This window comes from Numenius arquata, unplaced genomic scaffold (assembly GCF_964106895.1).
Source record: "Numenius arquata unplaced genomic scaffold, bNumArq3.hap1.1 HAP1_SCAFFOLD_485, whole genome shotgun sequence".
Classification (NCBI taxonomy): Eukaryota; Metazoa; Chordata; class Aves; order Charadriiformes; family Scolopacidae; genus Numenius; species Numenius arquata.
This window is the reverse complement of record NW_027414682.1, coordinates 604-17,949: the sequence shown is the minus strand read 5'-3', so window position 1 is coordinate 17,949 and position 17,346 is coordinate 604. Positions and strand designations below refer to the sequence as shown.

The following is a 17,346-nucleotide window of genomic DNA, read 5'->3' as shown; positions in this document are numbered from 1 at the left end:
CCCACGGCGCGACCCACGGCGCGACCCATAGCGGCTCTGACCCACGGCGTGACCCACGGCGGCTCTGACCCACGGACGGACCCACGGACAGACCCACAGTGCGACCCACGGCCTGCCTCATGGCTCTCAGCCTGCCTCAGCGGCTTTGTGCTATGGGGCTCTGACCCACGGCGTGACCCATGGACTGACCCACGGCGTGACCCACGGCGGCTCTGACCCACGGACGGACCCACGGCGCGACCCACGGCCTGCCTCATGGCTCTCAGCCCCATAGCGGCTTTGTGCCGTGGGGCTCTGACCCACGGCGTGACCCATGGACTGACCCACGGCGTGACCCACGGCGGCTCTGACCCACGGACGGACCCACGGCGCGACCCACAGCGCGACCCACAGCCTGCCTCATGGCTCTCAGCCTGCCTCAGCGGCTTTGTGCCATGGGGCTCTGACCCACGGCGCGACCCACGGCGTGACCCATAGCGGCTCTGACCCACGGACGGACCCACGGCGCGACCCACGGCCTGCCTCATGGCTCTCAGCCTGCCTCCACGGCTTTGTGCTATGGGGCTCTGACCCACGGCGCGACCCACGGCGCGACCCATAGCGGCTCTGACCCACGGCCTGACCCACAGCGCGACCCACGGCACAACCCACAGCCTGCCTCATGGCTCTCAGCCTGCCTCAGCGGCTTTGTGCTATGGGGCTCTGACCCACGGCGTGACCCATGGACTGACCCACGGCGTGACCCACGGCGGCTCTGACCCACGGACGGACCCACGGACGGACCCACAGCGCGACCCACGGCCTGCCTCATGGCTCTCAGCCCCATAGCGGCTTTGTGCTATGGGGCTCTGACCCACGGCGCGACCCACGGCGCGACCCATAGCGGCTCTGACCCACGGCGTGACCCACGGCAGCTCTGACCCACGGACGGACCCACGGACGGACCCACGGCGCGACCCACGGCCTGCCTCATGGCTCTCAGCCTGCCTCAGCGGCTTTGTGCCATGGGGCTCTGACCCACGGCGCGACCCATAGCGGCTCTGACCCACGGCGTGACCCATGGACTGACCCACGGCGGCTCTGACCCACGGACTGACCCACGGATGGACCCACGGCGCGACCCACGGCCTGCCTCATGGCTCTCAGCCCCATAGCGGCTTTGTGCTATGGGGCTCTGACCCACGGCGTGACCCATGGACTGACCCACGGCGTGACCCATAGCGGCTCTGACCCACGGCGTGACCCACAGCGCGACCCACGGCACAACCCACAGCCTGCCCCATGGCTCTCAGCCCCATAGCGGCTTTGTGCCATGGGGCCCTGACCCACGGCGCGACCCACGGCGCGACCCATAGCGGCTCTGACCCACGGCGTGACCCACGGAGCGACCCACAGCGGCTCTGACCCACGGACGGACCCACAGCGCGACCCACAGCCTGCCTCATGACTCTCAGCCTGCCTCAGCGGCTTTGTGCCATGGGGCTCTGACCCACGGCGCGACCCATAGCGGCTCTGACCCACGGCGTGACCCATGGACTGACCCACGGCGGCTCTGACCCACAGACGGACCCACGGACGGACCCACAGCGCGACCCACAGCCTGCCTCATGGCTCTCAGCCTGCCTCAGCAGCTTTGTGCCATGGGGCTCTGACCCACGGCGCGACCCACGGCGCGACCCATAGCGGCTCTGACCCACGGCGTGACCCACGGAGCGACCCACAGCGGCTCTGACCCACGGACGGACCCACAGCGCGACCCACGGCCTGCCTCATGGCTCTCAGCCTGCCTCAGCGGCTTTGTGCCATGGGGCTCTGACCCACGGCGCGACCCACGGCGCGACCCATAGCGGCTCTGACCCACGGCGTGACCCACAGCGGCTCTGACCCACGGACGGACCCACGGACGGACCCACAGCGCGACCCACGGCCTGCCTCATGGCTCTCAGCCCCATAGCGGCTTTGTGCCATGGGGCTCTGACCCACGGCGTGACCCACGGCGCGACCCATAGCGGCTCTGACCCACGGCGCGACCCACGGCGCGACCCACAGCGGCTCTGACCCACGGACGGACCCACAGCGCGACCCACAGCCTGCCTCATGACTCTCAGCCTGCCTCAGCGGCTTTGTGCCATGGGGCTCTGACCCACGGCGCGACCCACGGCATGACCCATAGCGGCTCTGACCCACGGCGTGACCCACGGCGGCTCTGACCCACGGACGGACCCACGGACGGACCCACGGCGCGACCCACAGCCTGCCTCATGGCTCTCAGCCTGCCTCCACGGCTTTGTGCCATGGGGCTCTGACCCATGGACTGACCCACGGCGCGACCCATAGCGGCTCTGACCCACGGACGGACCCACAGACGGACCCACAGCGCGACCCACGGCCTGCCTCATGGCTCTCAGCCTGCCTCCACGGCTTTGTGCTATGGGGCTCTGACCCACGGCGCGACCCATAGCGGCTCTGACCCACGGCGTGACCCATGGACTGACCCACGGCGTGACCCACGGCGGCTCTGACCCACGGACGGACCCACGGACGGACCCACAGCGCGACCCACGGCCTGCCTCATGGCTCTCAGCCCCATAGCAGCTTTGTGCTATGGGGCTCTGACCCACGGCGTGACCCATGGACTGACCCACGGCGTGACCCACGGCGGCTCTGACCCACGGACGGACCCACGGCGCAACCCACAGCCTGCCTCATGGCTCTCAGCCCCATAGCGGCTTTGTGCTATGGGGCTCTGACCCACAGTGCGACCCACAGCCTGCCTCATGGCTCTCAGCCCCATAGCGGCTTTGTGCTATGGGGCTCTGACCCACGGCGCGACCCACGGCGCGACCCACGGCAACTCTGACCCACAGCGTGACCCATAGCGGCTCTGACCCATGGACTGACCCACAGCCTGCCCCATGGCTCTCAGCCCCATAGCGGCTTTGTGCCATGGGGCCCTGACCCACGGCGGCTCTGACCCACGGCGTGACCCACAGCAGCGCTGACCCACAGCCTTCTGCCCCCCAATTCCCTGCCCCACACATCTCTGCCCCACGGCGCACAGCCCCGCAGTGGCTCAGCCCCATGGATTTTTTGCCCCACATCTCCCTGCCCCACATCACCCACCGCCCTGCCCCACACATCTCTGCCCCACAGCTCCCCACACCCCATAAGGCTTCCTCTGCCCCACATTTCTCTGCCCCACAGCCAATAAAGCTTTCTCTGCCCCACAGCTCCCCACGGCCTTCTGCCCCATGCTGTTCTGCCCCACATCTCCCCTGCCCCACACCCTCTGACCACCTGCCCCACAACTGCTCTGCCCCATGATGTTCTGCCCCACATTTCCCTGCCCCACATCTCCCCTGCCCCACACCCTCTGCCCCACAACCAATAAAGCTTCTTCTGCCCCACATCTCTCCTGCCCCACACTCTCTGCCCCACATCTCCCTGCCCCACACCCAATAAAGCTTCCTCTGCCCCACATCTCCCTGCCCCACACCTTCTGCCCCACATCCAATAAAGCTCTCTCCTGCCCCACAACCCCCTGCCCCACACCTTCTGCCCCACATCTCCCTGCCCCACATCCAATAAAGCTCTCTCCTGCCCCACAACCCCCTGCCCCACATCCAATAAAGCTCTCTCCCGCCCCACAGCTCCTCTGCCCCACATCTCCCTGCCCCACATCTCTCCTGCCCCACAACCCCCTGCCCCACACCCTCTGCCCCACATCTCCCTGCCCCACATCCAATAAAGCTCTCTCCTGCCCCACATCTCCCTGCCCCACATCTCTCCTGCCCTACAACCCCCTGCCCCACATTTTCCTGCCCCACATCTCCCTGCCCCACAACCCCCTGCCCCACATCCAATAAAGCTCTCTCCCACCCCACAGCTCCTCTGCCCCACATCTCCCTGCCCCACATCTCTCCTGCCCCACAACCCCCTGCCCCACACCCTCTGCCCCACATCCAATAAAGCTCTCTCCTGCCCCACATCTCTCCCGCCCCACAGCTCCTCTGCCCCACATTTCCCCTGCCCCACATCCAATAAAGCTCTCTCCTGCCCCACATCTCTCCCGCCCCACAGCTCCTCTGCCCCACATTTCCCCTGCCCCACACCAATAAAGCGCCCCCCCCCACCCCGCGCCGTGGGGGGCACTGACCCGTGTGGGGCGAGTTAATGAGTGATGTGGGGCAGGGAGGGGGGAGGGGGAATATGTGGGGCAGAGGGCAGGGGGGGTGGGTGGGAAATGTGTGGGGCGGGCATTTAACCCCAGCCCCACACACACACACACCCCAGCCAGAGAGAGGATCTATGGGGCGGACAGGGCCCGAGGGATCTATGGGGCGCCCCACGGCTCCCCCCGCTTTGGATCTGGAAGGGGCGGGGGGGGCACTTAGGGGGCAGAGTTGGGGGGCGCTGCTACGGGCCCTGCTGGTGCTGAGACTCTGCTCCTGGGCCCCACTGGTTCACCACGCCGGCCCGGTCAGCCCCATAGCTGCCCCATAAGTGCCCCATAACCACCCCTCCCCACCTCGCTATGGGGCAGGAGGGTTACTTGTGGGGCGGGGGCGGGGAATGTTGTTTGTGTGTTTTCTTTCCCCCTGCCCCATAGATCCTGAGGGTCTCGCGGCGGGTGCTGGGGGAGCGCTTGTGGGGCAGAGCCCTCCGGGCCACGTTCTACGGGCATTTCGTGGGGGGCCAGACCCACGGCGAGGTGGTGGCGACGGCCCGGAGGTTACGCGCCGTGGGGCTGAGACCCATGCTGGCCCTCCCCACCGAGGAGGATGTGGGGCAGGAGAAGGACGGGTAGGTGGGGCTACGGGGGGGGGTTCTGACCCACATCTATGGGGCTGGGAGGGGGTTCTGACCCACATCTATGGGGCTGGGAGGGGGTTTGAGGGGGTTCTGACCCACATCTGTGGGGCTGGGAGGGGTTCTGACTTCCTTCTATGGGGCGCGGGGGGGGTTTGAGGGGGTTCTGACCCACATCTATGGGGCTGGAGGGGGTTTGAGGGGGTCCTGACCCATATCTGTGGGGCTGGGAGGGGGTTTGAGGGGGTTCTGACCCACATCTATGGGGCTGGGAGGGGGTTTGAGGGGGTTCTGACCCACATGTATGGGGCTGGAGGGGTCCTGACCCACATCTATGGGGCTGGGAGGGGGTTTGAGGGGGTTCTGACCCACTTCTATGGGGCTGGAAGGGGGTTTGAGGGGGTTCTGACCCACTTCTATGGGGCTGGAAGGGGTTTTGAGAGGGTTCTGACCCACATCTATGGGGCTGGGAGGGGTTTTGAGAGGGTTCTGACCCACATCTATGGGGCTGGGAGGGGGTCTGAGGGGGTTCTGACCCACATCTATGGGGCTGGGAGGGGGTTTGAGGGGGTCCTGACCCACATCTATGGGGCTGGGAGGGGGTTTGAGGGGGTTCTGACCCACATCTATGGGGCTGGGAGGGGGTTTGAGGGGGTTCTGACCCACATCTGTGGGGCTGGGAGGGGTTTGAGGGGGTTCTGACCCACTTCTATGGGGCTGGGAGGGGTTCTGACCTACATTTATGGGGCTAGAAGGGGGTTTGAGGGGGTTCTGACCCACATCTGTGGGGCTGGAGGGGGTTCTGACCCACATCTATGGGGCTTGGAGGGGGCTTGAGAGGGTTCTGACCCACATCTGTGGGGCTGGGAGGGGGTTTGAGAGGGTTCTGACCCACATCTATGGGGCTGGAGGGGGTTTGAGGGGGTTCTGACCCACATCTATGGGGCTGGGAGGTGGTTCTGACCCACATCTATGGGGCTGGAGAGGGTTTGAGGGGGTCCTGACCCACATCTATGGGGCTGGGAGGAGAATAAGGGGATTCTGACCCACATCTGTGGGGCTGGGAGGGGTTCTGACTTACTTCTATGGGGCTAGAAGGGGGTTTGAGAGGGTCCTGACCCACATCTATGGGGCTGGGAGGGGGTTTGAGGGGGTTCTGACCCACATCTATGGGGCTGGGAGGGGTTCTGACTTACTTCTATGGGGCTAGAAGGGGGTTTGAGAGGGTCCTGACCCACATCTATGGGGCTGGAGAGGGTTTGAGGGGGTTCTGACCCACATCTATGGGGCTGGAGGGGGTTTGAGGGGGTTCTGACCCACATCTATGGGGCTGGGAGGGGTCCTGACCCACATCTGTGGGGCTGGGAGGGGGTTTGAGGGGGTTCTGACCCACATCTATGGGGCTGGGAGGGGGTTTTGAGGGGGTTCGAGGGGGTTCTGACCCACATCTATGGGGCTGGGAGGGGGTTTGAGGGGGTTCTGACCCACATCTATGGGGCTGGGAGGGGGTTTGAGGGGGTTCTGACCCACATCTATGGGGCTGGGAGGGGGTTCTGACCCACATCTATGGGGCTGGAGAGGGTTTGAGGGGGTCCTGACCCACATCTGTGGGGCTGGGAGGGGGTTTGAGGGGGTCCTGACCCACATCTGTGGGGCTGGGAGGGGTTCTGACTTACTTCTATGGGGCGCGGGGGGGGTTTGAGGGGGTTCTGACCCACATCTGTGGGGCTGGAGGGGGTTTGAGGGGGTTCTGACCCACATCTGTGGGGCTGGGAGGGGTCCTGACCCACATCCGTGGGGCTGGAGGGGGTTTGAGGGGGTCCTGACCCACATCTGTGGGGCTGGAGGGGGTTTGAGGGGGTTCTGCCCCACATCTATGGGGCTGGAAGGGGGTTTGAGGGGGTTCTGACCCACATCTATGGGGCTGGAGGGGGTTTGAGGGGGTTCTGACCCACATCTGTGGGGCTGGAAGGGGGTTCTGACCCACATCTATGGGGCTGGAGAGGGTTTGAGAGGGTTCTGACCCACATCTGTGGGGCTGGGAGGGGGTTTGAGGGGGTCCTGACCCACATCTATGGGGCTGGGAGGGGGTTTGAGGGGGTTCTGACCCACATCTATGGGGCTGGGAGGGGGTTTGAGGGGGGTCTGACCCACATCTATGGGGCTGGAGAGGGTTTGAGGGGGTTCTGACCCACATCTATGGGGCTGGGAGGGGGTTTGAGGGGGTTCTGACCCACATCTATGGGGCTGGGAGGGGGTTCTGACCTACATCTATGGGGCTGGGAGGGGGTTTGAGGGGGTCCTGACCCACATCTATGGGGCTGGGAGGGGTTCTGACCCACATCTATGGGGCTGGGAGGGGGTTCTGACCCACATCTATGGGGCTGGGAGGGGGTTTGAGGGGGGTCTGACCCACATCTATGGGGCTGGAGAGGGTTTGAGGGGGTTCTGACCCACATCTATGGGGCTGGGAGGGGGTTTAAGAAGGTTCTGACCCACATCTGTGGGGCTGGGAGGGGGTTTGAGGGGGTTCTGACCCACATCTGTGGGGCTGGGAGGGGGTTTGAGGGGGTCCTGACCCACATCTATGGGGCTGGGAGGGGTTCTGACTTACTTCTATGGGGCGCGGGGGGGGGTTGAGGAGGTTCTGACCCACATCTATGGGGCTGGGAGGGGGTTTAAGAAGGTTCTGACCCACATCTATGGGGCTGGGAGGGGGTTTGAGGGGGTCCTGACCCACATCTGTGGGGCTGGGAGGGGTTCTGACCCACATCTATGGGGCAGGGAAGGGTTCTAAGAACTCCTGCCCCACATCTATGGGGCAGAGGAAGGTCTGAGGCCCCACCGCCCCACATCTATGGGGCAGGAAAGGGTTCTAAGACCTCCTGCCCCACATCTATGGGGCAGGAAAGTGCCTTTAAAGGCTCTCACCCCGCTTTCGTGGGGTTTAAAGGCTCCTGCCCCACATCTATGGGGCAGGGGGAGGTCCGAGGCCCTTCCCCCGCCCCACATCTCCCCCCATGTGTGGGGCAGGGAGGGGTGGTACGATGCCAACCATGGGGCGGCGCTGGAATGTGTGGGGCTGGCTGTGGGGCAGGGAAGGGGTCTAAGGGCCCCTGCCCCACATCTATGGGGCTTGGAAGGGTTCTAAGACCTCCTGCCCCACATCTATGGGGCAGAGCACAGTCTGAGGCCCCCCCGCCCCACATCTATGGGGCAGGAAAGGGTTCTAAGAACTCCTGCCCCACATCTATGGGGCAGGAAAAGGTTCTAAGAGCTCCTGCCCCACATCTATGGGGCAGAGGAAGGTCTGAGGCCCCCCCGCCCCACATCTATGGGGCAGGAAAGTGTCTTTAAAGGCTCTTACCCCCCTTTTGTGGGGTTTAAAGGCTCCTGCCCCACATCTATGGGGCAGGAAAAGGCTCTAAGAGCCCCTGCCCCACATCTATGGGGCAGGGAAGGGTTCTAAAAACTCCTGCCCCACATCTATGGGGCAGAGGACAGTCCGAGGCCCCCCCGCCCCACATCTATGGGGCAGGAAAGTGCCTTTAAAGCCTCTCACCCCGCTTTCGTGGGGTTTAAAGGCTCCTGCCCCACATCTATGGGGCAGGGGGAGGTCCGAGGCCCTTCCCCTGCCCCACATCTCCCCCCATGTGTGGGGCAGGGAGGGGTGGTACGATGCCAACCGTGGGGCGGCGCTGGAATGTGTGGGGCTGGCTGTGGGGCAGGGAAGGGGTCTAAGAGCTCCTGCCCCACATCTATGGGGCACAGGAAGGTCTGAGGCCCCCCCGCCCCACATCTATGGGGCAGGAAAGGGTTCTAAGACCTCCTGCCCCACATCTATGGGGCAGGAAAGTGCCTTTAAAGGCTCTCACCCCGCTTTCGTGGGGTTTAAAGGCTCCTGCCCCACATCTATGGGGCAGGGGGAGGTCCGAGGCCCTTCCCCCGCCCCACATCTCCCCCCATGTGTGGGGCAGGGAGGGGTGGTACGATGCCAACCGTGGGGCGGCGCTGGAATGTGTGGGGCTGGCTGTGGGGCAGGGAAGGGGTCTAAGGGCCCCTGCCCCACATCTATGGGGCAGGGAAGGGTTCTAAGAGCTCCTGCCCCACATCTATGGGGCAGAGGAAGGTCTGAGGCCCCCCCCGCCCCACATCTATGGGGCAGGAAAGGGTTCTAAGACCTCCTGCCCCACATCTATGGGGCAGGAAAAGGCTCTAAGAGCTCCTGCCCCACATCTATGGGGCAGGGAAGGGTTCTAAGAGCTCCTGCCCCACATCTGTGGGGCAGAGGACAATCTGAGGCCCCCCCGCCCCACATCTATGGGGCAGGAAAGTGCCTTTAAAGCCTCTCACCCCGCTTTCGTGGGGTTTAAAGGCTCCTGCCCCACATCTATGGGGCAGGGAAGGGTTCTAAGACCTCCTGCCCCACATCTATGGGGCAGAGGAAGGTCTGAGGCCCCCCCGCCCCACATCTATGGGGCAGGAAAGGGTTCTAAGACCTCCTGCCCCACATCTATGGGGCAGGAAAGTGCCTTTAAAGGCTCTTACCCCCCTTTCGTGGGGTTTAAAGGCTCCTGCCCCACATCTATGGGGCAGGGAAGGGTTCTAAGAGCTCCTGCCCCACATCTATGGGGCAGAGGACGGTCTGAGGCCCCCCCGCCCCACATCTATGGGGCAGGAAAGTGCCTTTAAAGCCTCTCACCCCGCTTTCGTGGGGTTTAAAGGCTCCTGCCCCACATCTATGGGGCAGGGGGAGGTCCGAGGCCCTTCCCCTGCCCCACATCTCCCCCCATGTGTGGGGCAGGGAGGGGTGGTACGATGCCAACCGTGGGGCGGCGCTGGAATGTGTGGGGCTGGCTGTGGGGCAGGGAAGGGGTCTAAGGGCCCCTGCCCCACATCTATGGGGCAGGGAAGGGTTCTAAGACCTCCTGCCCCACATCTATGGGGCAGGAAAGGGTTCTAAGGCCTCCTGCCCCACATCTATGGGGCAGGAAAGTGCCTTTAAAGCCTCTCACCCTGCTTTCGTGGGGTTTAAAGGCTCCTGCCCCACATCTATGGGGCAGGGAAGGTCTTTAAGACCTCGTGCCCCACATCTATGGGGCAGGGAAGGGTTCTAAGACCTCCTGCCCCACATCTATGGGGCAGGGAAGGGTTCTAAGAACTCCTGCCCCACATCTATGGGGCAGGAAAGTGCCTTTAAAGCCTCTCACCCTGCTTTCGTGGGGTTTAAAGGCTCCTGCCCCACATCTATGGGGCAGGGAAGGTCTTTAAGACCTCGTGCCCCACATCTATGGGGCAGGGAAGGGTTCTAAGACCTCCTGCCCCACATCTATGGGGCAGGGAAGGGTTCTAAGACCTCCTGCCCCACATCTATGGGGCAGAGGACAGTCTGAGGCCCCCCCCGCCCCACATCTATGGGGCAGGAAAGGGTTCTAAGACCTCCTGCCCCACATCTATGGGGCAGGAAAGTGCCTTTAAAGCCTCTCACCCTGCTTTCGTGGGGTTTAAAGGCTCCTGCCCCACATCTATGGGGCAGGGAAGGTCTTTAAGGGCCCCTGCCCCACATCTGTGGGGCAGAGGAAGGTCTGAGGCCCCCCCGCCCCACATCTATGGGGCAGGAAAGGGTTCTAAGGCCTCCTGCCCCACATCTATGGGGCAGGAAAGTGCCTTTAAAGGCTCTTACCCCCCTTTTGTGGGGTTTAAAGGCTCCTGCCCCACATCTATGGGGCAGGGAAGGTCTTTAAGACCTCGTGCCCCACATCTATGGGGCAGGGAAGGGTTCTAAGACCTCCTGCCCCACATCTATGGGGCAGGAAAGTGCCTTTAAAGGCTCTCACCCCGCTTTCGTGGGGTTTAAAGGCTCCTGCCCCACATCTATGGGGCAGGGCGAGGTCCGAGGCCCTTCCCCCGCCCCACATCTCCCCCCATGTGTGGGGCAGGGAGGGGTGGTACGATGCCAACCGTGGGGCGGCGCTGGAATGTGTGGGGCTGGCGGCCGCCACCGGCCCCCACCCCATGATGCAGCTGAAGGTGACGGCCCTGATGAGCGCCCGCCTCTGCGTGAGTTATGGGGCGAGCCCCACACTTATGGGGCGGGAAGAGGGGCACAACCTGCCCCACATCCTGCCCCACATCCTGCCCCACATCCTGCCCCACAGCGAATCCTCTCCCAGCGCCTGGAGGAGCCCGGGAACGGCCTGACCCCCGAGCGCTTGGGGGGCATCATGGGGGGGGAGGTGGGTCCTGCCCCATAAGTTGCCCCCTAATTAAGCCCCTCCCCCCCCTAATTAAGGGGGGGGGATGTTAATTAAGGGGGGGGGGATGTTAATTAAGGGGGGGGGGGGTGTTCGCCCCACAACCAGGCCCCCCCCGATTTCCCCTTCCTGAGCCCGGGGCAGAACCGGCACTTGGGGGTCGCGCTGCGGCGGCTGGAGGAGGTGGCGGCGGTGAGATGTGGGGCGCTATGGGGCAGGGGGAGGGGGGGGATGTGGGGCAGGATATGGGGCAGGGGGTGGGGTAGGATGTGGGGCGCTATGGGGCAGGGGGTGGGATGTGGGGCAGGATATGGGGGGGATGTGGGGCAGGATATTGGGGGGATGTGGGGCAGGATATGGGGCAGGGGATGGGGTGGGATGTGGGGCAGATGTGGGGCACAGAAGGGGGATGTGGGGCAGGGGATGGGGGGATGTGGGGCGCTATGGGGCAGGGGATGGGGTGGGATGTGGGGTAGGGAATGGGGGGGATGTGGGGCAGGAGATGGAGGGGATGTGGGGCGCTATGGGGCAGGGGGTGGGATGTGGGGTAGGGCATGGGGGGGATGTGGGGCAGGATGTGGGGCAGGGGGTGGGGTGGGATGTGGGGCAGGATATGGGGGGGATGTGGGGCAGGATATGGGGCAGGGGGTGGGATGTGGGGCAGATGTGGGGCACAGAAGGGGGATGTGGGGCAGGGGATGGGGCGGGATGTGGGGCAGGATATGGGGCAGGGGATGGGGTATGATGTGGGGCGCTATGGGGCAGGGGGTGGGATGTGGGGTAGGGCATGGGGGGGATGTGGGGCAGGATATGGGGCAGGGGGTGGGGTGGGATGTGGGACGCTATGGGGCAGGGGGTGGGGTGGGATGTGGGGCAGGAGATGGGGGGATGTGGGGCAGGATATGGGGGGGATGTGGGGCGCTATGGGGCGGGAGAAATGTGGGGAGATGTGGGGCGGGGAGGGTGTGGGGGGGCTGTGGGTCACTCTATGGGTCAGTCTATGGGTCAGGATGTGGGGCAGACCCCCGTCCCGCCCCACAGGCTGCCGTGGGGCAGGATGTGGGGCACAGGGGTGAGATGTGGGGCGGGCCGTGGGTCTGCCCCACATCCTGCCCCATAGCTTGACCCCCGTCCCGCCCCACAGGCCGCCGTGGGGCAGGATGTGGGGCACAGGGATGGGATGTGGGGCAGGATGTGGGGCACAGAAGGGGGCTGTGGGTCTGCCCCACGCCCTGCCCCATAGCTTGACCCCCATCCCGCCCCACAGGCCGCCGTGGGGCAGGATGTGGGGCACAGGGATGGGATGTGGGGCAGGATGTGGGGCACAGAAGGGGGCTGTGGGTCTGCCCCACACCCTGCCCCATAGCTTGACCCCCGTCCCACCCCACAGGCCGCCGTGGGGCAGGATGTGGGGCACAGGGATGGGATGTGGGGCAGGATGTGGGGCACAGAAGTGGGATGTGGGGCACAGAAGGGGGCTGTGGGGCAGTGTGGGGCGGGCCGTGGGTCTGCCCCACAGCCTGCCCCATAGCTTGACCCCCGTCCCGCCCCACAGGCCGCCGTGGGGCAGGGGGTGCGGCTGCTGCTGGACGCGGAGACGAGCGACTTGAACCCGGGGCTGGGGCTGGTGGCGGCCGCCATGATGGGGCGGCACAACCGTGGGGCGCAGCCGTGGGTCTGGAACACCTACCAGGCCTACCTGCGGGTACTTGGGGGGCAGACCCACGGCGGGGGGGTTTGGGAGGTGTGGGGCAGCCCCATGGAGAGGTGGGAGATGTGGGGTGGGAGGTGCGGGGCAGGAGGTGTGGGGCAGGATGTGTGGGGCAGCCCCCCATAGAGGGAGATGTGGGGTGGGAGGTGTGGGGCAGGAGGTGTGGGGCAGCCCCACGGAGGGAGATGTGGGGCAGGAGATGTGGGGTGGGAGCTGTGGGGTGGCGTGGGGCAGGAGATGTGGGGCAGCCCCACGGAGGGCGATGTGGGGTGGAAGATGTGGGGCGGGAGGTGTGGGGCAGCCCCACAGAGAGAGATGTGGGGCGGGAAGTGTGGGACAGGAGGTGTGGGGCAGCCCCACGGAGGGAGATGTGGGGCAGGAGGTGTGGGGCAGCCCCACGGAGGGAGATGTGGGGCAGGAGGTGTGGGGTGGGAACTGTGGGGTGGCGTGGGGCAGGAGATGTGGGGCAGCCCCACGGAGGGCGATGTGGGGTGGAAGATGTGGGGCGGAAGGTGTGGGGCAGCCCCACAGAGAGAGATGTGGGGCGGGAAGTGTGGGGCAGGAGGTGTGGGGCAGCCCCACAGAGGGAGATGTGGGGCAGGAGATGTGGGGCAGGAGGTGTGGGGTGACGTGGGGCAGGAGATGTGGGGCAGCCCCATGGAAGGAGATGTGGGGCGCAACCGTGGGTCTGGAACACCTACCAGGCCTACCTGCGGGTACTTGGGGGGCAGACCCACGGCGGGGGGGTTTGGGAGGTGTAGGGCAGCCCCATGGAGAGGTGGGAGATGTGGGGTGGGAGGTGCGGGGCAGGAGGTGTGGGGCAGGATGTGTGGGGCAGCCCCCCATAGAGGGAGATGTGGGGTGGGAGGTGTGGGGCAGGAGGTGTGGGGCAGCCCCACGGAGGGCGATGTGGGGTGGAAGATGTGGGGCGGGAGGTGTGGGGCAGCCCCACAGAGAGAGATGTGGGGCGGGAAGTGTGGGACAGGAGGTGTGGGGCAGCCCCACGGAGGGAGATGTGGGGCAGGAGGTGTGGGGCAGGAGGTGTGGGGCAGCCCCACGGAGGGCGATGTGGGGCAGGAGGTGTGGGGCAGCCCCACAGAGGGAGATGTGGGGCAGGAGGTGTGGGGCAGCCCCACGGAGGGAGATGTGGGGTGGAAGATGTGGGGCAGGAGGTGTGGGGCAGCCCCACAGAGGGAGATGTGGGGTGGGAGGTGTGGGGCAGCCCCACAGTGAGAGATGTGGGGCAGGAGGTGTGGGGTGGCGTGGGGCAGGAGATGTGGGGCAGCCCCACGGAGGGCGATGTGGGGCAGGAGGTGTGGGGCAGCCCCACAGAGGGAGATGTGGGGCAGGAGGTGTGGGGCAGGAGGTGTGGGGCAGGAGGTGTGGGGCAGCCCCACAGTGAGAGATGTGGGGCAGGAGGTGTGGGGTGGGAACTGGGGGGTGGCGTGGGGCAGGAGATGTGGGGCAGCCCCACGGAGGGTGATGTGGGGTGGAAGATGTGGGGCAGGAGGTGTGGGGCAGCCCCACAGAGAGAGATGTGGGGCGGGAAGTGTGGGACAGGAGGTGTGGGGCAGCCCCCCAGAGGGAGATGTGGGGTGGGAGGTGTGGGGCAGGAGGTGTGGGGCAGCCCCACGGAGGCAGATGTGGGGCAGGAGGTGTGGGGTGGGAACTGTGGGGTGGCGTGGGGCAGGAGATGTGGGGCAGCCCCATGGAGGGCGATGTGGGGCAGGAGGTGTGGGGCAGCCCCACAGAGGGAGATGTGGGGCAGGAGGTGTGGGGCAGCCCCACGGAGGGAGATGTGGGGTGGAAGATGTGGGGCAGGAGGTGTGGGGCAGCCCCACAGAGGGAGATGTGGGGTGGAAGGTGTGGGGCAGCCCCACAGTGAGAGATGTGGGGCAGGAGGTGTGGGGTGGGAACTGTGGGGTGACGTGGGGCAGGAGATGTGGGGCAGCCCCACGGAGGGCGATGTGGGGCAGGAGGTGTGGGGCAGCCCCACAGAGAGAGATGTGGGGCGGGAAGTGTGGGGCAGGAGATGTGGGGCAGCCCCATAGAGGGAGATGTGGGGCAGGAGGTGTGGGGCAGGAGGTGTGGGGTGACGTGGGGCAGGAGATGTGGGGCAGCCCCATGGAAGGAGATGTGGGGCGCAGCCATGGGTCTGGAACACCTACCAGGCCTACCTGCGGGTACTTGGGGGGCAGACCCACGGCGGGGGGTTTGGGAGGTGTGGGGCAGCCCCATGGAGGGCGATGTGGGGTGGAAGATGTGGGGCGGAAGGTGTGGGGCAGCCCCACAGAGAGAGATGTGGGGCGGGAAGTGTGGGGCAGGAGGTGTGGGGCAGCCCCATAGAGGGAGATGTGGGGCAGGAGGTGTGGGGCAGGAGGTGTGGGGTGACGTGGGGCAGGAGATGTGGGGCAGCCCCATGGAAGGAGATGTGGGGCGCAACCGTGGGTCTGGAACACCTACCAGGCCTACCTGCGGGTACTTGGGGGGCAGACCCACGGCGGGGGGTTTGGGGGGTGTGGGGCAGCCCCATGGAGGTGTGGGGCGGGAGGTGTGGGGCAGCCCCACGGAGGGCGATGTGGGGCAGGAGGTGTGGGGTGGGAGCTGTGGGGTGGTGTGGGGCAGCCCCATGGCGAGCGAGACACCCGCTTATGGGGCAGAGCTGTGGGGCAGAGCTATGGGGCAGCCCCACGGGCAGTGAGACACCCACTTATGGGGCAGAGCCGTGGGGCAGAGCTATGGGGCAGCCGCACAGGGGGGTCGGGGAGGATGTGGGGCAGCCCCACGGCGAGCGAAACACCCGCTTATGGGGCAGAGCCGTGGGGCGGAGCTATGGGGCAGCCCCCCGGGAGGGTCGGGGAGGATGTGGGGCAGCCCTAGGCCACGTGCCTGGCTCTGCCCCATAGGATGTGGGGCAGCGGCTGGCGGGGGACGCGGAGGGGGCCCGGCGCTATGGGGCAGGATTCGGGGTGAAGCTGGTGCGAGGGGCCTACCTGGAGGCGGAGCTTCATCGGGCGGGGGCGGGGCAGGGGGCGGGGCTTAGCTTAAACCCCGCCCCCCTTCAGCCAGACCTTCAGGCCACTCACCGCAGGTCAGTTGGGGGGGGCTCTGCCCCATAGCGCGACCCACAAGTTGGGGGGCAGCTATGGGGCAGGGCTGCCCCCCCCCCCCTCGCCCCCACTCCCCCCCCAGGGCCCTCAACCCCCCCCCCGGGACCCCAAAATCCCCCCCGGGGACCCCCAAGCGGCGCCGTGGGGCTGCCCCACTGTGACCCCCAACTTGTGGGGCAGCTATGGGGCAGGGCTGGGGGTGGAGAAGACCCCAACCCCCCCCCCCCAGGGACCCCAAAATCCCCCTCGGGACCCCAAAAATCCGCCCCCCCGGGACCCCCAAACCCTACTTTGGGAGGGAGGGGACCCCCAAGCGGCGCCGTGGGGCTGCCCCACTGTGACCCCCAAGTTGTGGGGCAGCTATGGGGCAGGGCTGGGGGTAGAGAGGACCCCAACCCCCCCCCCCCAGGGACCCCAAAACCCCCCTCGGGACCCCAAAATCCACCCCGGGGACCCCCAAGCGGCGCCGTGGGGCTGCCCCACTGCGACCCCCAAGTTGTGGGGCAGCTATGGGGCAGGGCTGGGGGTGGAGAAGACCCCAAAACCCCCCCCAGGGACCCCAAAATCCCCCTCGGGACCCCAAAATCCGCCCCCCCCGGGACCCCCAAACCCCACCTTGGGAGGGAGGGGACCCCCAAGCGGCGCCGTGGGGCTGCCCCACTGTGACCCCCAAGTTGTGGGGCAGCTATGGGGAGTGCCTGGAGCTGGCCCTGGGGCTGGCGGCGAGGGACGGGCCCCGATTCGGGCTGATGGTGGCCACCCACAACGAGGCCTCCGTGCTGCAGGCCGTCAGGAGGTGGGTCCTGCCCCATAGCGGGCACTTGTGGGGCAGGCTGTGGGGCAGGGTGTGGGGCGCTATGGGGCTGGGGGGGGAGGTGGATTTTTGGGGGGGGGGACACGGTGGGGGGGTGGGTCTGACTCCCAGGGAGGCTTTGGGGAGGGTTGTGGGTCTGGCCCTGCCCCATAGCGGGCACTTGTGGGGCAGGGTGTGGGGCAGGGTGTGGGGCAGGGTGTGGGGCAGAGTGTGGGGCGCTATGGGGCAGGGGGGGAGGTGGATTTTTGGGGGGGGGACACGGTGGGGGGGTGGGTCTGACTCCCAGGGGGGCTTTGCGGGGGGTTGTGGGTCTGGCCCTGCCCCATAGCGGGCACTTGTGGGGCAGGGTGTGGGCAGGGTGTGGGGCAGGGTGTGGGGCGCTATGGGGCAGGGGGGGAGGTGGATTTTTGGGGGGGGGGACACACAGTGGGGGGCTTGGTCTGACTCCCAGGGAGGCTTTGGGGAGAGTTGTGGGTCTGGCCCTGCCCCATAGCGGGCACTTGTGGGGCAGGGTGTGGGGCAGGGTGTGGGGCAGGGTGTGGGGCAGGGTGTGGGGCGCTATGGGGCAGGGGGGAGAGGTGGATTTTTGGGGGGGGGACACGGTGGGGGCTCGGTCTGACTCCCAGGGGGGCTTTGCGGGGGGTTGTG

General features: G+C 66.3%; 1 protein-coding gene across 1 annotated transcript; it reads left to right on the top strand.

The window, feature by feature from the left end:
- Positions 1-4,335: 4,335 nt before the first annotated feature.
- On the top strand, positions 4,336-16,680 carry LOC141478135 (hydroxyproline dehydrogenase-like; the record flags this gene model as incomplete). The annotated part of the gene is made up of 7 exons (XM_074167269.1): positions 4,336-4,479; positions 4,610-4,803; positions 10,749-10,869; positions 10,968-11,045; positions 12,619-12,768; positions 15,681-15,865; positions 16,570-16,680. Coding segments are annotated over exons 1-7 (983 nt in total), but the record flags the coding sequence as incomplete, so codon positions are not given.
- Between the last annotated feature and the right edge of the window lie 666 nt (positions 16,681-17,346).